At 44.8% G+C, this 23,185-nt stretch overlaps 1 protein-coding gene across 1 annotated transcript; it reads right to left on the reverse strand.

The window, feature by feature from the left end:
• Positions 1-420: 420 nt before the first annotated feature.
• On the reverse strand, positions 421-22,857 carry EIF5 (eukaryotic translation initiation factor 5). Its single transcript, XM_069734796.1, has 12 exons — positions 22,768-22,857; positions 22,403-22,588; positions 5,580-5,859; positions 5,423-5,504; positions 4,693-4,865; positions 4,237-4,348; positions 3,849-3,970; positions 1,921-2,079; positions 1,679-1,840; positions 1,347-1,511; positions 1,070-1,207; positions 421-781 (listed from the first exon to the last, which is right to left on the reverse strand). The coding sequence occupies exons 3-12, from the start codon at positions 5,649-5,651 to the stop codon at positions 689-691; spliced, it is 1,278 nt and encodes a 425-aa protein (XP_069590897.1). The 5' UTR covers positions 5,652-5,859; positions 22,403-22,588; positions 22,768-22,857; the 3' UTR covers positions 421-688.
• Between the last annotated feature and the right edge of the window lie 328 nt (positions 22,858-23,185).

Genomic DNA, 23,185 nt, shown 5'->3' on the forward strand with positions numbered 1-23,185 from the left:
CACACAATGAACTATGTTCCACGGTGTCCATAGACACATGATCATAGAAGATTTAGGCAGCAATGACTTTTTTAGGATACAGACAAAATTTTAAAATAAAATGTTTCAGTAGTTGGAATGTGTTATGCATGCATTGCAGAATGACTACACATTGTGCTATGCCTCAAATGTATTTAAATTATTTTTACCAGATTTTGAGCTGGTGTTCAGAGCCAAATTTTACTTGGTCTCATCCAAATGCTCAGGAAAAATCCTCAGCAAAAGTTCACATGCTGTCTGGATGAGGTTAATACACATCTGAGCCAGAAAATTTGCAAAGTACAGCTTTTCCAGTCACTTTCCCAATTGAAAGCCTTCACATGGAAATAAAAATCAATCTTTTAACTAAATTTAAAAAAAAAAAAATCTATAATGCAGTGATCAAAAACCAAACCTTTATTCACAACTGTATAAATGTGCACCAAACACTGGAATTTAAAAAGGAATAACATGCTACAGACCCAAAAAAACAAGTCTCCTTTTCTTATGTCATTTTCATTAGTGAAGCTCAGTTATTAAAAGATCAAATCACAGTATAAAGAAACTAAGCGTACAAAAGTGTAGCACAATGTTCAGCTAGCACAGCTCATTCATGTACATGTCGCACTTCAGGCATAAAAAGCAACTGGTGAACGGCTTTATGTGAACATTAAATGGCATCAATGTCAATGTCGTCGTCCTTCTCGACAGGTGACTTTACAGTCTCCACCTTGGGCACGCTTACTGTTTTAGAATACACAACCTGTGGAGGCAAAAATAAAAATCAGATGCCTGCATGAGTGACCACGCCGCTACCAAGTATTACTGGAAGTTATCAGTAGGTGAACTCCGTGACAGCTAGTGCTTTGTTTAACATCTGCATTTCAGACAACTTAACATTTCCATAAGTGTGGCTGTATAAGACATGGATTTCTCAGTGCAGTTTGGCGTTAGAAGAAATGACAAGTGATCTATAATTGTGACGTTTCTGTTATACATTACCACTGCTCATTTACAATATTGCCTTCATCAACATCGCATGAAGCCGTACCTCTATATTTTCATCTTCCTCATCGTCGTCATCATCTCCAGAAGACTCCTCTTCGGCTTCCTTCAGCCATTTAATAAAGGGGTCTGCTTTCGCCCTTATATCTTTGGCAAGTTCTTTAGAGACGTATTTTTTGGATGGCTACCAAAGGGAAGAAAAAAAAAAAAAAGCTAGACAGTGGAAAATATATATTTACAGAGCTTTAACCTGTATTGCATACAAAATTAAAATGTACTCATTACAACGCTTTAATATAATAGCATGAGATAATTGGCAATACCTTCTCAGCCCAGCCGAAGATCACCTCTTCTTCCAAGAGATCTGCATCATACATTTCCTTTAAGATATGTGGTATTTTAGAGAGAAGTTGAGCCTGGTGCATACGCACAACGCACTCAAAGCCATGGAGTAGGTACCTCTGTGCCTTCTTGTTGTTGTGGCAAAACTAGAGAAAATGAAAATGCCCAAGTTTCTTTTTTGCATTAACCACTAGGAGGAGCAGCATAGTCCTTGCAAAACCAATGAAAGGTTATGGGCTGATAAAGGAAATGGAGCAGCTACCCAGCTGACATTCAGCAGTATGTGCCAGGGTCAGCTTAGGAGCATACTTACACGGAGGAAGTGCCGTCTGTATTTCTTTATCTGATCTCTTATCTTATCATCAAAGAGAACTTCTGTTAAGACCAAAGGTCCCAAAATTTTTACATCAAGTCTTTCGGCTTCAGCTAGAATCTCTTTGTCAGAAGAATCGATGATGCCTTCTTCCTTCTTTTTCTGCAAGATAATCTGCCACATGAGTATATTGACTTCACCTTATGTCAGCATTGAAATAGTTAACAGGAACCTGATCTTACCTTCACATAGTCAAACAGCAGGTTTACTCTGTCCTCCACAGGTCTTTCTAGGTCCTCACTAAGAGTGAGATTTTTTGCATGATCGCTTATTTCTTCCATTCTGCGTCTCTGAGCCTCATCGGATGTGTCTTCTCCCCAATCTTCATCGTCATCATCCTCCTTTAAAAAAAAAAAAAAAAAAAACCCACACCTTCATATACACATTATACAGAGTAGATTTGCAGTTTAACTGTCCCTTACACATGTACAACATGTTTTTTTGCAGGTAGAGTTTCCAATTACATTAATTTTTAAAGATTGAGAGATAGTCGGGGGGGGGGGGGGATGAACTCAAAGACTTTCTTTTTGTAGTTATGTTAAATATTTAGTTCTGGATGCCAATAAAGCTTTACTTTTAGGGGGCTTTAGAGGTGACAGCTAAGAAAGCCGTTGTGGATAAACCTAGTTAGACAACCTCAGGAAAACTACTGACACCAAGCTAAACTGATTAACCTAGTGCCAGTCGGTGGGGTGTACACTGCAGAGGAGGAGCTAACATTTTTTGTGCATAGTGTCAGCCTCTTAGGCTATGTGCACACGTAGGAAGGGTCCCTGCGGTTCTCCCACAGCGGATTTGATACATCTGCAGGGCAAAACCACTGCGGTTATCCCTGCAGATTTATCTTGTTTGTCTTGCGGTGTCCGCTGCGGGTTTTACTCCTGCACTTGTTTTACTATTGATGCTGCATATGCAGCATCAATAGTAATGTTAAAAATAAATTAAAAAAAAAAAAAAAAAAAAAAAAAAATGATGGTTATACTCACCTCCCGATCTCCTCGGGACTGCACGTGGCGGTCCGGTTCCAAAGATGCTATGCGAGAAGGACCTTCGTGACGTCACGGTCATGTGACCGCAATGTCATCACAGGCCCTGCTCGCATAGCAACCCTGTGACCGGGCGGCAGCACTGAGGAGGCGAGTATATAATTTTTTTATTATCATTTATTTATTTATTATTTTTTTTTAACACAAATATGGTTCCCAGGGCCTGGAGGAGAGTCTCCTCTCCTCCACCCCAGGTACCATCCCCCCATGATTCGCTTACTTCCTGCATGGTAGGCATAGCCCCATGCGGGAAGTAAGCGGATCAATGCATTCCTATGTGTGCAGAATCGCCACGATTCTGCACAAAAGTAGTGACATGCTGTGGATTGTAAACTGCTGTGTTCCCGTGCAGTTTTTTCCACAGCGTTTTCGGTTTCCTATAGGTTTACATTGAACTGTAAAACTCACGGGAAACTGCTGTGGATCCGTAGCTGCAGATCCGCAGCAAAATCCGCACCGTCTGCACATAGCCTTAGGCTACTTTCACACTTGCGTTTTCTGCTGTCCGTCGTCGTACAGCAAAATGATGGATGTCACGAAAATGGGGAAAACCACATGTGACGCATCCGTCGGAGAGGGAGACACTTTCCCCAAATTTAAAAATCCTTCCGGGCATGCTCAGAGGGGAAAAACGTGATACATCGCTGGATTCCTGTGTGAGACGGTCAGCGACGGATCCTGCGTCCATAGGCTTCCATTGTAGCAGACAGGCAGCGCAGGATGCGTCGCTGACCGATTTTCTGCCGTGCACAAAAAACGCTACTATGAATGTTTTCTCTGCACAACGAATCCAGTGTACAATGGATGAAACGGATTGCAATCCGCCGCTTATACAAGTCTATGGGAGAATGCAGGATCCTGCAAATTTTAAAAAACGACGGATTTTGATGGATTAAAAATACCCAAGTGTGAAAGTAGCCTTAGTGGCAGCAAACACCCATGGTTTCCTGTGTCCCCCCCCAATCAAGCGAGAGAAGTTACATATTAATGTGGTATATATCAGACCACACTTGATCACTATTCTGACAGTATGGGTAAACTACATATTGATATCCATTACTTACAACACGTGGAGGATTTAATTCTGTTAAAACTGCTGTTTCATTGTTTTTCTCGGCACCATTTTCTTTGACCCTCTTGTTTTTCTTGTCTTCCTTTTTTTTGCCTGAACCACTGTCTGTGTTTTCTGCAAAGAAAGGCCCCAGTAAGTATTCCTAGAAAGGCATCGCCATCCCCACCCAAGTAAAAATACAGATGGTGTTTTGAGTCATTTTAACAGTAAAACTCGAGTAGAAAACTGAATAGGAAGGACTCAAATTACTCTAGCAAGCAAAAATTGGGACAGTTGGGTTTGCATCTGCCACAGAGTGTTGCTTGCACTAAAGAACCAAGGAAACGCTTACCCACACTACAGATTACATGCAGTAACAGGGGCTGAAGAGCAGCACTTACCTGGTGGATTTTTGAGAATGAAAGTACAGAGCTTATGGTTGGTGTCCAGCATGCCCCGATATCCACAGGCTTTACAAGAATTACCTATTGTTTGTTTCTTGGGATTGACATGCTGAAACAAAGAACAATGTTAATGTCTGAACATTACAGCTGTCTTTATAGTTACAGAACTGCAGGGACAGCTAACATACAGCCCTAAAGTAAAGACGTTGCAAAACCCAATCCTAAGACTACCATAAAGACTATTACCAAAATCCAATCGCAGCCATTTAACACTTAAAACGGAGTTTACGGTAAAGCCAAAACGAGACCTTACACAAAACATGCCAACAATACACATTAGTGCAGTAGTTATGAGGAGCAAGATGATAGGAGAAATATTTATATATTGAAGTCAGGGCTGGCTTGTAGCAGGTTGTAATTTATATGAGAGAAAGGGCAAATTCTGACACTCACCAGATCAGTTTCAGGGTTCTCACACTCAGGACATAGAACAAACTTTTTAATGAATCCATCCAACATGTCTTGCAGCTTATTTGCCTCATGAGATCCATTGACAATGTAACGGTCATTCTTAACATCGAACTGGGTCTGCGCTCCCAGCTCACAACCAAAATATTTGGTGGGATCTATTATAAAAACAAAATGCACAAGTAATCACAAATAGTCTTTTCGCCTGTATAACCATGACTGCATCCTACTATAGTCACTGAGCACTTCTGTTCTCAGTGTATTCAAAAATTGAACAATTCTAACTAGTGGGTTCCTCTTTATGACCTGTCAATAACCCTTTGTAGCATGTGAATGGTTAATATATTAGAAAAAAAAAAACTTTGACAGTGAGGGTGATCAATAAGTGGAACATGCTGCCATGAAAAGGTGACAAGTTCTCCTTCAATGGAAGTCTTCAGTGGCTGGACAAACATCTGCCTGAGATAGTTTAGCGAGTCCTGCATGGAGCAGGGGGTTTGACGTTAAGACCCTGGAGGTCCTTTCCAACTCTAACATTCTATGAGAAGCGCCAAACCAATGGTGGCCAGCTGATAGCCGGACTGGCCTCCAAGTTTATTAATGGGGTTGCATCATTAAGACATTTGAAGTTGTTAAACTAACATCACAGGTGCCACAAGTTTTTTGGGACAACCATGCTTACCATCTGTATAAAAAAATAAATAAATAAACTTACACGTTGGAGGCCGATTAAGCGCCTTTGCAACATCAACCATGTTGACTATTACTGTCTTTATTCCATTTCCCTTGCCCTCTACCTGCAACAACAAGAATAAAAAGTTGCAAAACAGTAGTTTTCTTCACCTGGTCAGCAAACAATCCAGACACATTACCTTGGCAATCAAACGGGGCATTTTGTACCGATAGAACTGATCGGAAACACTGCGGTTGACGTTGACAGACATTTTGGTTTATTATGATCTCTTTCAATAAGAGGAAAAGCTCTTTGATTGCAACTTTTTGGTATCTTCTGTCTGGAGAAGACTGGATGACATAAACGACTGCAAGAGTTCTCGGTCTTTGACATGAAAATAATTTCGCCACCGAGGCTGTGAGCTTCTTGTTTGTATGCTATGTTTCCCCAATACAGGTACCAATGGCTGCGCAACAGCTCTGAAAAAAAAATTAAATAAAGTTTGGCTTTTTTGCTTAGCATCTGATAGTCAGCGAAAGCTTTATCTTCATACCTGCTAGAAGTAACTTTTTCCCCACAGTATAAGTAAACTTACATGGAAATACATTCACATACAATAGAAATTCTTCACAATCTGTTCTCTCCCATGAAATGAAGGAATTGGACAGGTTTAACAAAAAAAAAAAAACAAAAAAAAAAAAAAAACCCACACTAAACCCAACATGCACAATGCTCTTTCAACCTGTCGTTTTCTATCAGGGTAGTTATACCTTATACATAGAAGATAGTTTCCAGGTACCACCAGATAGGCAGGTTCAGATGACTAACCGGCAATCATCTTGTTTGGCTTATTCCTGGCTGAACTGATGCATGCAGAATATTTGGGGATATTCAGGTCATTTCTTTGTCTGCTGATTGTATTTAACGAACAGTACAGACAACCTGTCACCAGTTCTTGTTTTGCTTTTATTGCATTCCACCTGTTGCCCCAATATGCGGTTTTTATTTTTTGATTTCAAGTCTGTCATGTGGCGCCAGAAATATGGGCCTTAAGTCTTTTACAAAGGGAGCATGGCCCACATGAATCTGCCTGAATATTAAAGGCATGATCACACTGGGCATTTTTTTTACGCTCGTTTTTCAACCACTTGAATGGATGGGGGGGGGGAACAACCCATAAACGCTGCAAATACACAGGTTGACTTTTTGCAGCGTATTTGCTACTGAAAAGTCAAGGACAGCAGGATGTGACCCCACACTCTGCTCGGCTACATCTAGATGGTAGGCTGCATGATGCGTCCATACAGCGTGTCATCCAGCAGAGCTGACACTAACTGCATTCACTTGAATGGGCCCCAACAGTACAGTGCTTGACACTGTCATATGCATGACAGCACAGCAGACATTGCTTCTGATCGGCAGGGAAATCATCCCCACCGGTCAGAGGGCCACGGTTCCCACGCTGTCAGAAGACAGCGGGAGCGCTCAGCTGTGACTGGAGGTATAAACTTCACCTTCGTCGCTGGTGTCAGCTGATGGGACTACTGATCTAGTCATCCGACACCTGCTGCCACTAATTACAGTGAGAGAAGCAGGAGCAGCGAATGGGAGTAATCATCTGCTGCTCCTGAGCTATAAAAAAAAAAAAAAAAAAGAGGCGTGGGTTCCCTCCTATTTTTGATAACCAGCCAAACAAAACTCCTTTCAGGTGACATCAAGCCCACAGATTAATGGAGGAGTCTATAGGACCCCTATCTATTACTAATCTTATAGTTGTAATGTTTGTAAATAAAAAACAGCAAGAATAAAGTAATTTGTTTGAAATAAGACTAAATGCAGTTTATTTTTATTTAGATGCCTAATCCCAGGGAAGCCTTCAATCTCCTGTAGTACAAGTAAAATAAAGCAACAATATGCAATACCTGTCCGTCGCGTCCCACGCAATAATCCATATCTGTGGAATATACAGTTTTCAACCTGGACTGTGCTAAGATGCGACATTTTCCCCCCATGTTCCAGATCACCGCATTTCAGGCAGTGAAAGAACAGGTTCAGTGACGTCACCACTACTCACTGAAGCTCCACTCCTAGCAGCTCATTCACCAGTGGTTTTCAGCCGGGACAGTCGCATCTTAGCACCATCCAGGTTGAAAACTGTATATTCCCAGATATGCATTACTGCATGGGACAGACAGTTATGGGTATATTGTTGCTTTTATTACAGGATAGAGGGCTTTGCAGGAATTAGGTGTGGTTGTAAGTATGGTTTAAGTAAGAATAAAGGAGTCTGGTTTCTTTCAATTAAAGGACTTTATTCTGGCCGGTTCTTTATTTACCAGGCAACCTTGGGGCTTGATGTCACCCGACAGTGACATCACTCCCCCAACTATTACCACACTTGCCGCTACAGGGTAAGTGGGAAGAGCGAGGTTAAGTGCCAGAATTGGTGCATCTTCAAGATGTGCCTTTTCTGGGGGCGTTTGAGAGCCGATGTTTTTAGCCCTCGGAGGGGGGATGGAGACGGGGTAGTATCCATGGCCCTTCCTAGTCTATCAATAATATCAGCCTGGAGTTGTCTGCATAGCCTTTGCTGGTTAATTATAGGGGGATCCCATGTCATTTTTTTGAGGGTCCCCATTTTAATAGCAAGTAAAGGCTAAGTATACAGTTGTGCCTGGGAAGGGGTTAATACCCATGGAGCTTTCCAGGCTAAACATCTGCCCCCAGTAGCTGGTTTTGAAAATTGCACGGGAGCCCACGCCATTTTTCCCCCCAAAATAATCTAATTACATGTCCAGTATTTGCACACAATGTACTAGTTGTATTTGTCACTGAAATCTATATATCCACCTATTCTATCCTGCCGTGATTTTACACTACAGCGGGTGCTGAATTAGTGGCTTTTCTTCTATCTGTCTATGCCATGTTTACTGTGATGCAGTGATCCATGCTGCAGCCAGGGGGCGCTTTGTGGGCTCAGCATACGCATGGAGGCGTAACTGGGTTTGTGGGTCCGGCGTGATTAGTAAATGGCCGGTATGTGTCGCAGAGGGAGTCTGCGCTGTAAGCCAGTATTGTTCTGGGGCTTGTCGTTCCATAAGCCTTGTGTTTGTTTTGTTGTAAATGGAGGCTTACAGGGTTAGTCGGAGAGCTGGGCGGGTCTGAATAACCACACACACACCTCCCACTAATGGAAGTGGTTTCAAGTATATAATGTGTATATACCATGTATATACCATGGTGTGGTCACATGGAGAGTGTGTAAGGTCTGTGTTGGAAGGTCCCAGGTGGGGACGGACTTCCTGAAGAGCACATATTGAGGCCTTGGACCCAGAGGCCTATGTGTTGGAAGATCCTGGGAGTAGGATTTCCTGAATAGCACATCCTGTGTTGGAAGATCAAGTGAGTAGGACTTCATGAATAGCGCATGGAGAGGCTATGTATGCAAAGTCTGATGGCAATGCATTGGGGGAGCTACCGTCTGTCTGAGGATCTGGACTGTCAGGTGGCCTGGTGAGCAAGGCATTGTCCTGGACTGTGATCCCAGTTCGGCAGCTTCCCTGGGAGAGAGAGTACTGACCGGAATCTGTGTGGAGCAGGAGGTCTTGGAAGGTAACCCAGAGTATGGGGAACTGTGTGGTCACCCATGGTAACTGGACGGAAAGAAGTCAAGCATGGTTAGAGACTGCAACCTAATGTAGTATGATTGTGCCTGTTGTGTTCCATGGTCAATAATGAACTATTCGGCGTGTGGACACCCACGGTAACAGGACAAAGGTCCGGCGTGTTTAGTGAATGCATCTAAAAGCCGTATACTATGAAGTGCTAAGTTCTATGAGGTATGTGATGGGTAACATGGCTTACAGCAGTTTCATACTTTAATAAACCAAAATAGACAGTTTAAAAAAAAAAAAAAAAAGTTCCTGTCTACGTTTATCCTGTTGCCAATCAAATGTATTCCCCAACCAGTTAGTGATCGCGGTATCAGAAATTATATACACTATTGTAAGGCACCGGTAGCAGTGAAGAGGCAAAGTTCAAACATAAGTCTAACGTGTTATCTTCACACAGAAAAGGTTCCAAGCATATAACTTCAGTGTTCAGTTCACACCAGTATCTTTTATATTGCTGTCACTACATATGCTAGTCCTCCTCTGACTAGTTCCATGGGTGTCCTGCACCACTATCTGTCTACTCACAGCCATACACAGACCTTGACATCCTCTTGTCTGCAGCTGTGACACACTGGTCCTTCCTTCGGGCACAGGACAGTCTACCTTCAGTTCACCTCTGGGTACAAGACCTATCCACATCTGTGACCAGTCTCTGTGGACAGCTGCTAGACTGTATGCTATGGGTTGTCAGGCTTCACTCTGGCCCTGACACTCAAATCTAAAACCTCTATACTATAGGGCTTTTAACAATTTTAATCACAGCCACACCTGCGACTATCTGAGACTTAAAAAATGCACCAAAACACAAACCATGCACTAAAACATGCGTTTTTGCAGCAGCTTCTTTCCTGCCAAGAAATCAAGTTTTGCTGCAGTAAAAATAAAGCAGCAGAAATGCCCAGTGTGAACATACCCTTAGGCTGATCTGCATAATTAGCATGTGGCAACACTGGTTTGATAAAAGACTGAAGAAAAAAAAATCCTATCTGGAACCATATGGCAGAAGAAAAAAAAAAAAAAAAAAAAAAAAAAAAAGTTTACATACACAGAAATAAAAGCAAAAACTGTACAGAACATCTCTTACTGTGCCCCTGATCAGGATGGCTTCTTAACCTGTGACACTACTAGTCAGCTCCTGTCCCCTCGACAGATGATGCAAGGGTTGCAAAACATCTTCAACTTTCAAGTCTTTGGCCCAGATTCAACAAGACTGTTAAACTTCACAAGTGGTGGGGGAGGGGCATGGCAGAGTTTGAGGCTCCTGTTTCTCTAAAGGTACCGTCACACAACGATTTCTTTAACAATATCGTTGCTTTTTTTGACATAGCAACTAAATCGTTGTGTGACAGCAACCAATGATCAGGCCCCTGCTGGGAGATCGTTGGTCGCTGGGAATGATCAGGATCTTTTTTTGGTCGCTGATCACAAGCTGTCATCGCTGAATCGGCGTGTGTGATGCCGATCCAGCGATGCGTTCACTGGTAACCAAGGTAAATATTGGGTTACTAAGCGCAGGGCTGCGCTTAGTAACCCGATATTTACCCTGGTTACCATTGTAAAAGTAAAAACACTACATACTCACATTCCGGTGTCTGTCACGTCCCCCGCCTTCAGCTTCCCGCACTGACTGAGCGCCGGCCGTAAAGCACAGCGGTGACGTCACCGCTGTGCTCTGCTTTACGGCCGGCGCTCAGTCAGTGCGGGAAGCTGACGCCGGGGGACGTGACAGACACCGGAATGTGAGTATGTAGTGTTTTTTTACAATGGTAACCAGGGTAAACATCGGGTTACTAAGCGCGGCCCTGCGCTTAGTAACCCGATGGTTACCCGGGGACTTCGGCATCGTTGGTCGCTGGAGAGCTGTTTGTGTGACAGCTCTCCAGCGACCACACAACGACTTACCAACGATCACGGCCAGGTCGTATCGCTGGTTGTGATCGTTGGTAAATAGTTTAGTGTAACGGTACCTTAAGAGGCACATACCTCTTCATCAATGAAGCAAGGCACAGTGTCTTGTGCCTCCCAAGAAATCTTACTTTAATCCCTGCTGGAGTAAAATTTCTTGAATTTGTTTAGTGGGATGGGGTCAACACCCCCCTCCCCCAATTTGCCTCAGTTGTGCCTACTTTGTTATAGCCGACTGACAATGGGAAATACAACACTTGCAAAAGAGCAGCCTTGAGTTGTGCCAGAATTTTGCAACTTTTAAAAGCTATATGCTAGAATTCTGCAGAGAGCCTTGGATAATCAGGCTTTTTAGCTATACTACTGACTTTTCCACCCAGTTTTGTCCACTTTTTAGATGAATTAGTAGCATTCCTTTCCTATAGTTCTGATCATGTGCTGCCATAGTTCCACATTAAAATGGTCGTTCCACAACTGGCCAACTTGTATTGAAGAGTAGGACTTGCCGTAGACAAGAGCTTCTTACTGTACATTTTATGCCTATATAACGATGTAAGCAAACAGCTGACACTCACACCAACAGACAAGTTGTCAGACTTCTTCAGTCCCTGAACAGCTTAATAAGCAGCTTTGAAATCTTTTCACAATCTCCTGGCTGCAGAAGGAAGCATTAGAAAACTGCTAAACTGGCAACTAAAATATATAGCATCTAAGTTGAGAACTGTGTCACTCTCTGTATCCTTAGTCAGAGATAGAATGAATGCAATTATGCTACACGAACATATTCAAGCAACTAGGACTGACAACTGGAATGCCTTCTTTCAAAAATGGACCCCTTTGCTTGATCTAAACCCTGACATCCATCTGATCGAGCCCTCACGCTGTCACCGTGACAAAATATTTTTTCACAGGAGAAAGACATGGATGGTGTGACCATATCGAATTAATCTACCCTATAATCTATGAATAACCAATCTTTCTTTTTACAGGCAAGCTACAGGGGTTTAAGTAACGGCTTAACTGAATAGGGGAATCATAATTTATACAATCTTTCCATTTCAGTATACTATTATGCTGTGGAAAAGCAGTACCCCTCCCCTTAGTGTTTTCTCCCCTGTTGTCCTGTCTCTATGTCCAGATTTAGATCTACGTTAATTTTCCTTATTTTTTTTCTTATATAATATATGCTGACCTCCCCTGCGTGGGAAAGTTTTATATTGATTTGTTAAATTTTATGAAAATTTGAATAAAATTCAATAAAAAAAAAAAAAAAAAAAAGCTAAACTACAGGGAGTTACGCCTTCCTGTAGTGCCGCATGCCCTTTAAGGCGTGGTCAAAACACATTAGTTTCATGCTAAATGTCTAATTTAGTAATCTAAACTTCCATTATACTCAAAACTCTCCTTTGACTATCAGAGTATGCAGTGGGGATTCTCAGATGAGACATCCAGGGGTCAGGGCTGTGGTCACTGCTGCAGCCCCCCTACCATGAAAGCTCAGTATACACACCCCGAGCTAGATTCCTTTGAATTATCACTGACAACTGTCACTAACTCTAAGGCCGGCTGCACACGATCTGGAAGTCTATTGAACGCAGGCAAATCCACATGTATTCACTGAACCATGTGTATTCACTGCGTTCAATACATCCTATGGGAAAAATTTATCTTGCGGAGACGCTAGTCTCTGCAAGAGAAATTGACATGATGCGCTCTAGAGACACGCCACGTGTCTGTGGGTGTTCTGTAGGCATCTGGATGCATAGTGGATATGGGATTTCTTCTGGCGGCTGCGGGTTTGACGTTGCTTAAGTACACAACATCAGACCCGCAGCAACTCCAGCTTTTGTGCACATAGCCTAAAGAGAAGAGACGGCCCGGCATAAGAGAACGCTGCCAAGGAGAGAATGAGGGAAGAGTACAGCACCTAAAGACATCACTGATAATCAGGGCTGTGGAGTGCACAAGCCAAACTTTTGAATGCTAAACAGCACTGGTTTAGCACAACATCTCCTTCAAGAAACGTTCACAGTAGGATTGTTCAGTGTTTCACATCACCATTTGTAAGCCAAAACCAGGAGTGGGTCAATAAAAAAAAAAAAAAAAATGCAGATGTGAAATACAGACAAAAATACTGCTGTGTGAACTTACCTTTACAATAATTAATTCAAGAGAGATGTCAGTCCCTGATAAAGTGAGGTTCTCTCTTCATGAAGTGAACCATTCACCTCTTCTGGCATAAGACTTAAAGGGAGGGTGCCGTGATTTTAGTTTTTGTATTAATAATTATTGATTATATAATCAATTATTTTTAATACAAAAGTAAATGTAGTACTTTAATACTTTTTTATTTATTCATTTTTACTTTTGCCACTGGAGGCCGCCATTTTCATTAGTGTGGGTGTAAGTGTCTGGACACAACACTTGCACACCTCACTTACGGCAGCCATGGGCATAGGAGCCAACAGTCGGGCTCCGACCGCTCCTCCTGCCTCTCAGCTGTGACTTGGGCACGCCCACTGGGCTGCTACGTCACAGCTGTGAGATCGCGGCCATTTTGTTTTTTATTTTCCTCTGTCATCGCACACACAGCTCAGTGTGTGCGATCATAGCAGGAGCTGCCAGGGAGAAGCTGCTGCTGGGAGCGAGGGTCGGGGTGAGTATCTGCAGCCAGGAGCTGTGATTGCAGCCTGCTCACTGCCGACCTGTTCAGAGCAGGGAGATCGTCACACTGCTCTGCCCTGAACATGACTCAGCACTTCCTGGAAGAGGACTGAAGGCAAGTACAGAGTTTTTATTTTCTTATGCATCTACCACTGCTACCAGCCCCTATATACCACTGCTACCAGCCCCTATATACACCACTGCTACCAGCCCCTATATACACCACTGCTACCAGCCCCTATATACCACTGCTACCAGCCACTATATACCACTGCTACCAGCCCCTGTATACCACCTACCACTGCTGCCTGCCTCTATATACCATCTACCACTGCTGCCTGCCTCTATATACCATCTACCACTGCTGCCTGCCTCTATATACCATCTACCACTGCTGCCTGCCTCTATATACCATCTACCACTGCTGCCTGCCTCTATATACCATCTACCACTGCTACCTCTGTCCTGTGTAGCTAATCTAGTCTTGTGTAGCTAATCCTGCCCTGTGTACAGTATCACACAGGACAGGATTAGATACACAGCTCAGCAGTCAGTATCTAATCCTCTCCTATGCACTCCTCTTCCCCCTGCGTGTCTCCCCATTGTGGTTTATTATTTTTGTTGTGGGAGATGAGGGAGTCGAGGATTATGCGTTCGGTATGGTATAAAAAAGATTAATAAAGGACTTTATTCTGGCCGATTCTTTATTTACAATACATGCGAGATCTATGTGGCGGCATTATGGGTGATCTATATGGCGGTATTATGTGAGAAGCATATGGTGGTATGTGAGAACACTGGCGGTATTATGTGTGATCTATATGGTGGTATTATGTGAGAACTGTATGACAGTATTGTGTGATCTATTTGATAGTATTGTGTGATCTATATGGCGGTATTATGCGAGAACACTGGCAGTATTATCTTCAGAAAGCGGACCCATTCTATGGTGGTTCTGGCTGAGCACCTGCACGCGGGTCTGGGGTAATAGAGGGTAAAGCATGACCTCCAGTTAGGTGCAGTCAGGGGAAGGCTGGTGAGGCAGCTGAAGAGAGGGGTCTCATTTTTATCGTTACTATATGGCTACATTTCCTTCCCAGCGTCACCATGGACTGCGCCTGTCGCCTCGCTTTCACACATTGCCAGGACAGGATGGAGAAGACAGGATCTGAGGAGGGGAATGGGGTCTGGATCAGACCAGGCCATCAATCCGCAGAAATGTTTCCTGGATTTCTGTGAAGCAGACGGTCCATCCATGTGTATAAAAGACAGCGCTCTATGTACAATCCCTGGCTGCTCCGCACACCAAACAGGGGGCCCCTATAGACCAGCACACTGCTCTCCTGAAATACTCTGTGCTGCTGTCACCCTGCTCCCTCCACCACATATCTCCCAGAATCCTTGCTGCCTGCCATCCTTGGTGACTGTCTACTTGTCAGTATAAGGCTGCCTTCACACTATCATTATTTGGTCAGTATTTTACCTCAGTATTTGTAGCCAAAACCAGGAGTGGGTGATAAATGCAGAAGTGGTGCAGATGTTTCTATTATACTTTTCCTCTATTTGTTCCACTCCTGGTTTTGGCTTACAAATACTGAGGTAAAATACTGACCAAATACTGATAGTGTGACGGCAGCCATACTCTGCAGTCACCAACAAAATGGCTGCTCACTGGGTTCCTGAATATCATCCTCTCTAATCCCTTAGCAAACACCCATAAGGAGAGGAGACATCACACACGTCAGCAGACTCCACCCATATTTACTGCAGTGCAGTAATGTGAGCTAGTTGTACACTAGGTTTTTCTGAAATTTCAGCAGCTGCTCCCCCTAGTGTTGAAAAGTGGAAATTCCAAAACTTTTCAAATTACTTTTCATATTTTACTAAATTATAAACAAATGATAATATTTTTTAAGAAAATGTAATCATTAATTCTTTACATTTTTACAATTTCTGAAAAAAAATTTTTTTGATGGCACCTTCCCTTTAAAACTATTTTCACGAGTTGCATTTACTGCTGTTTTTTTCCTGCAGGCAAAAACCTGCTCGAAGCTGTATTTTTGTTGTCTCTTGTGCAGTTTTTTTTTCTCTACCAAGATGCTATCACTGCCATTTTGATGAAGTCAACTTTTTTTTTTTTTAAATAACCCCACATTATATGCAATATGTAAAATAGAGGGCAGGTAACTGAAGGTTTTTTGTTAGGCCATTATATGGGTTAAAAGTTGACCAGGGATCTCATTTTTCAGACAAAATATACTAAAATTTCTTTTTTTATGGACCGCCTCATTTGATGCGAGTTTTTTTTTTTTTTTTTGATGTACCTAAATCGTGGAAACCCCCCCCCCCCCCCCCCCCCAATTCTAAGCCCAATTCCAATGGAAATAACTTATTTTAGTACTAGATGGTGGCCCGATTCTAACGCATCGGGTATTCTAGAGCAGGGGTCCCCAACTCCAGTCCTCAAGGCCCACCAACAGGTCATGTTTTCAGGATTTCCTTTGCATTGCACAGGTGATGCAATTATTACCTGGGCAAGACTAAGGAAATCCTGAAAACATGACATGTTGGTGGGCCTTGAGGACTGGAGTTGGGGACCCCTGTTCTAGAGTATGCATGTCCACGTAGTATATTGCCTAGCCACGTAGTATACAGCACAGAACCACGTAGTATATTGCCCAGCCACGTAGTATATTGCAGAGCGAGGTAGTATATTGCACAGCCTTGTAGTATACAGCACAGAGCCATGTAGGATATTGCCTAGTGACGTACTACATTACCGAGCCACGCATGTCACCGGTTAAAAAAATTCAAACTCACCTAACGATCCGAGGGCCCCTTGTAGTGTAACATACTCACCATTCTTGTCGCTGCTCCTCAGCGTCCCGTCTCTCCGCCTCCTGGGATCCTGTGCAGATGGGCGTGCGGCTGCCGCCATCTTGCGTTCCCAGGATGCTTTGTGAAATTACCCATATGACTTAGCGGTCTCGTGAGACCGCTAGGTCTTATGGGTAATTTCGCAAAGCATCGCTGGGAAAGGAAGGTGGCGGCAGGCGCGATCGGTTCAGCGGACAACGGAGGGTGAGTATAGCAGTTTTTTATTATTTTTAACACCACTTTCTTTTACTATTGATGCCGCATAGGCAGCATCAACAGTAAAAGGTTGGGGACACAGGGTTAATAGCGGTGGTAACGGAATGCATTACCGCCAGCATTAACCCTGTTAGCGGTGACCGGAGGGGAGTATTGAGCGTGCGGAGAGCCGGGGACACTGACTGCGGGGAGTATAAAGCGGCCATTTTCTTCTGGACTGTGCCCGTCGCTGATTGGTCGCCACGACCAATCAGCGACTTGGATTGCCACGATAGAGGCCAGGACCAATGAATATCCGTGACAGAAGGACAGACAGACGGAAGTACCCCTTAGACAATTAAGTATATAGATTTTTACATAACTAAAGGGGGTGATAATGGGGGTTTGATTTACTTTTTCTTTTTTGATCACTGATAGAAGACGCCAGCGCCCAAGGGTACTTCATGGCTTCATGGAGGGGGGGGGGGGGGGGAATGCAGGGACAACAGAGGGGAATCAATCACATCAGAGAGAAATTAAATGGGAAGTCAGACTTTCGGTTGCCGTTATTCCGTTAGCAACAGTGATCGCAACACTCAGGTCTGTTTTTACCAACTCGAATCATGTTTTCTGGGGTCTCCGCTACCCCTGGTAGCAGACACCCTGGAGAATTTCCCACTCTGGGGGGCGCTATACACTTATTTCTTAACGCTGAGGCATAAGTACCCTTAACTGCCGCCGTTAAAAAGGAGTATCGGTGGTTAACTCATGACGTTAAAAATATACATATTAACGTATTAGGGGCCTTTTAGGCCCCCATGCACATAATGTAGAAAAACACACTTAACTTCACTTGTAAGTTTATTTCAAAATTGCTCAATAAAATATGAATAGTGGACAAAATTTTAATTATAATTTTTCACAGAACACACCAAAAATTTTTTCACAAATTTCACACAAAAACGCATAGAAAGCTACATTTTTATTCTCTTTTCAATTATATTAGTCTTCCAAACAATTCTGACATGTTATTTTTTCAGAAGAGTGTTCTCTGCAGTTTCCTTTCAAGTGGAACAATATCGCTCAGTTTTCCGCTCTATATTTCTTGGACACATGAAACAACGCTTTCGTTTTCTTTCTCCTGGCTCTGGAATAATCTGAAACTGTACGCCATAGTTTCATTGCTCCTTTAGTTTGCTTTGGCAAGCATTTCAAGTCGCTTCGCTCTATCATGCGAGGCATTACAAAGTTCATGACAAAGGTCCTTCCAAGAATATGCGTCTCCTGTCCTTCCTCTGCATGAAATTCCGGATGAGTTTCTGTATAAATAATGAATGAATTTAGGGCTGCTACATCAAGCATATTTGAAAATAGTACTACAGGCCATCGTTTTGTTTGCCTCTTACACGAATATTCTCCCACCATCTCATCCATTTTATCTACACCTCCTTTTGTTGTATTGTAATGCAGGATATCTTTTGCAAGCAGAAAATTGCCTAGTTCAACATTGGTGAAATAATTGTCCATGGTAATGTTTCTACCTGAATTGTATATTGAAACAGCAAGAGTTTTGACCATTTCAGACCCCAGATCCTTCTGCACTGGTGCACCAACTTATTTGCCACAGTAGATTACGCCATTTATGCCATAATTTGCAGAATCACACATCCAGAAGATTTTTATTCTGTACTTGGGTGGCTTGCTGGGCATGTATTGTATGAACTTGCAGCGTCCTCTGAACGGTACAAGTTGCTCATCTAGAGTAACATTAGTACTAGGATTTTAGTTTTGTGCAACTTTTGATAAATATGTTCCAGCTATAACTGATCGGGGCTAATTTGTCTGTTTCAAACCTCGCTGCACGAGTTCGCTTATTATCAAAGTGAATGATTCTTCCAATTTCCTCATATCTGCCCACTGACATTGTCACCTTATAGTGTGGATCAGAAAGTGGGTCCAGAAATAATTCTCGTATTGGGACATGATACGATTTTTGACTCCCTGCCAGCAGTAAAAGTCCAATATATGCATAAAGTTCCTCTTTTGAGATATTTTTCCAGGACTTATTTTTTGCAGAAGCGATGTCTTCCTTCTAGGTTTGAACATAATAGGACCTCTTCTGCAATATTGTCAGAAAAATAAGTACAGAATACATCTTTAGGGGTAAAGTAACTGGGACTTCCCACAGCTCCTTGAGCCTGTCTCACAATATTGTGTGTTGGAGTACATCCGACTAATGTAGGATTACTGTCCCAAAAAACATTTGTTTTGGATGTTCTGCTTATCACTTCTTGAGGATCCACTACTTCATCATCAGAAGAATCACTGGATGAGGATGTTTGATTAGCTGGTGGCAGATATTCTTCATCAGACAAAGATAGTTCACTTTCATCATCGCTTTGAAACAATCGCTTCAATCTCCTGGTCAGCCAGACACTTGGAGGACTAGTGTGCCATTGCTGACTAGATGTTAGCAAACTAAAAGAAAAAACAATGAACAGAATCAGGGTTGTCCACTCCTTACTTGTGTGTGACACACTGAGTGTAATGTCCCCCCTTCTTCCTCTCACCCTCCGCAGCCCTTACCTTTTATACTTTTAGGTGGTGTACAATTCTCTGGATTTTTGTGGCTCACAAGCTCTAGCCTTTGCAAGCTTCTTAGAAACAAACTGAAAATTAATCAGATTTCCTCTCAACAGCTTATCTTATCACACGTCCTTCAGCAATTAGCTCACAGTGTATACTGTCCTCAGTACTCTATACACAGCTCATTACTGTGTTCCGAAGGACCTGAGGTGATGTCATGGCCTAATCACTCCCTCCAAAAATCACATGACATCCTCACATGTTATTATCCACACCCTGGCCCCTCCACCAGCATTACGGAGTACAAATAAAGTAACTTGAGACACAAACACTACTGAGAACATGTAAAAATAGCGGGGGCCTAAAATGCCCCCCAATTCGTACAGATGTAGTTTTCACCAAACAAGCATTGTTACACCATTATGCCTATGAAATAAATTATATGAACAACTGGATATTATCAACAACGACATACTTGAGGAATACCTGGAGTTTCAAAATTCTAACTAAAGTAATTTTGCAGATAATAGCAAAAATGTAAGCATGGGGGCCTAAAAGGCCCCCCAATATGCGTCCCAGGGTTAAACTAAACTGAATACAGCCACAGAGTAACAAGTGCAGTACATACAAGTCTGGATGCCCTTTGATCAGTAAAGTCTCCACCCCAGGACACCCCCCATCCACCCTTTAATTCATGTGCATGAGCAGAGGTGAACATGTCCTTCAGCTGTAACACATGCAGAGTGGAATAAGTGGCTACACACAGCAAAGGGAGTGCCTAGGTTACATAAGTCAGTCAACACATACATACTGCACTGGTACATACACGACCCCCCCCCCCCCCCATACAACAGTGTCACACACACACAAGCCCCCCCCCCATACAACAGTGTCATACACACGAGCCCCCCCCCCATACAACAGTGTCATACACACACACACGAGCCCCCCCCCCCCCCATACAACAGTGTCATACACACACACACACACCATACAACAGTGTCATACACACACGAGCCCCCCCCATACAACAGTGTCATACACACACACACACACGAGCCCCCCCATGCAAGTGTCATACACACACACACACACACACGAGCCCCCCCATGCAAGTGTCATACACACACACACACACGAGCCCCCCCATGCAAGTGTCATACACACACACACACACGAGCCCCCCCATGCAAGTGTCATACACACACGAGCCCCCCCATGCAAGTGTCATACACACACACACACACGAGCCCCCCCATGCAAGTGTCATACACACACACACACGAGCCCCCCCATGCAAGTGTCACACACACACACGAGCCCCCCCATGCAAGTGTCATACACACACACACGAGCCCCCCCATGCAAGTGTCATACACACACACACACGAGCCCCCCCATGCAAGTGTCACACACACACGAGCCCCCCCATGCAAGTGTCACACACACACGAGCCCCCCCATGCAAGTGTCACACACACACGAGCCCCCCCATGCAAGTGTCACACACACACACACGAGCCCCCCCATGCAAGTGTCACACACACACACACGAGCCCCCCCATGCAAGTGTCACACACACACACACGAGCCCCCCCATGCAAGTGTCACACACACACACGAGCCCCCCCATGCAAGTGTCACACACACACACACGAGCCCCCCCATGCAAGTGTCATACACACACACGAGCCCCCCCATGCAAGTGTCATACACACACACGAGCCCCCCCCATGCAAGTGTCATACACACACACACGAGCCCCCCCCATGCAAGTGTCATACACACACACACGAGCCCCCCCCATGCAAGTGTCATACACACACACACACGAGCCCCCCCCCATGCAAGTGTCATACACACACACACACGAGCCCCCCCATGCAAGTGTCATACACACACACACACACGCCCCCCCATGCAAGTGTCATACACACACACACACACACACACACACACGAGCCCCCCCCATGCAAGTGTCATACACACACACACACACGAGCCCCCCCCATGCAAGTGTCATACACACACACACGAGCCCCCCCATGCAAGTGTCATACACACACACACGAGCCCCCCCATGCAAGTGTCATACACACACACGAGCCCCCCCATGCAAGTGTCATACACACACACGAGCCCCCCCATGCAAGTGTCATACACACACACACACACACGAGCCCCCCCATGCAAGTGTCATACACACACGAGCCCCCCCATGCAAGTGTCATACACACACACACACGAGCCCCCCCATGCAAGTGTCATACACACACACACACGAGCCCCCCCATGCAAGTGTCATACACACACACACGAGCCCCCCCATGCAAGTGTCATACACACACACACGAGCCCCCCCATGCAAGTGTCATACACACACACACGAGCCCCCCCATGCAAGTGTCATACACACACACACGAGCCCCCCCATGCAAGTGTCATACACACACGAGCCCCCCCATGCAAGTGTCATACACACACACACGAGCCCCCCCATGCAAGTGTCATACACACACACACGAGCCCCCCCATGCAAGTGTCATACACACACACGAGCCCCCCCGCATACAAGTGTCATATACACACACGAGCCCCCCCGCATACAAGTGTCATATACACACACACGAGCCCCCCCGCATACAAGTGTCATATATACACACACACACGCGCCCCCCCTCCCGCATACAACAGTGTCATATACTGTACACACACGAGCCCCCTCCCCGTAGTAGTGTCACACACCCTATATACTGTGGTGTCACACGAGCGCCCCCCTCCCCGCATTACAGTAGTGTCACACAGGAGATCCTCGGCCCAATGATGACTCTCGGGGAGGGAGCGCTGATGACTCACTACTGCAGCACTGACTCAGCCCTGTCATGCCGCGCATGCGCAGAGAGCCTCACTCCCCTCAGCCGCACAGAGAGGGTCCCCTGCACCCCAGAAGAGGGGTCCACACTTCTACTGCCCCATTTTCATTGCTACCCCTCATGGAGCGCCCGAGAAATCCCGCAGCTGCTCCCCAGCCACCTGCGTCACGTCCTCCTCCTCCAGTCATGAGGCGCGGCCGCCATTTTACCTCCACCGTCCCCGCCATCCCGCGCTCGCTCACCACTCACCGTTTTCGTCCAATAAAGACATAAACACAACGCTGCTCGCCCTTGGGTGCGATGAACGGAGAAGGGCAAGAAGGACCGGATACAACCGCGGAGTACTGGACGGCACAGCGCACCGCTGGCCACGACACTGGACCCAGGCCGGAGGAGATTACACACCGAGCGGGAGACACCCTCCGAGCGGGGAACCTGCGGCACAAACCGGGGACATCATTAACTCCGGGGCGGGAGGAGACTACAAACAAAAAAAATTCACAGACACTGGACGGTTTAATAACACGGGCGGGCGGCTAATTACAGGTCATTAATTAGTGGGAAGAGGCGTTAATTGTCGGCACCGGGCGGAGCACGCTGCGCCGCGCACTCACCTCACGAAGCTTCTAGTGCTCTAGTACGGAGGCGCTTGTGAGCGAAGCCTCTCAGCCAGAGACCAGCCTACCTGTGGGCGGGCACCGCCTACTCCAATTCTCAACGGCCATTGGACGACATAGGGGGTTCTCTGTTGATTTCCGATTGGTCAAGTCCTCTATCCAATCAGGGGGCCTTTCTTTCGTTGGCCGCCCAATGAGCGAGGTTGCCACTCGGTAGAGGTGGCAGAAGTATCGCGAGACCCGCGCGGGAAAGTTGTTGACGAGTGCCAAGCCACATGTGACAGGACTAACCTTTATGTGTGGCGGTGGCTGAGGGGAAGGGCATGGGGTAATGGCTGTCTGTAGCGAGGCGCTCCGTGTGTAGCCGAGGCATAGAAGGAATACAGGAGCATATGTTTGTAGAAAAGTGGCGTAA

Source organism: Ranitomeya imitator, chromosome 1, assembly GCF_032444005.1.
Source record: "Ranitomeya imitator isolate aRanImi1 chromosome 1, aRanImi1.pri, whole genome shotgun sequence".
In the NCBI taxonomy this organism is placed as follows: Eukaryota; Metazoa; Chordata; class Amphibia; order Anura; family Dendrobatidae; genus Ranitomeya; species Ranitomeya imitator.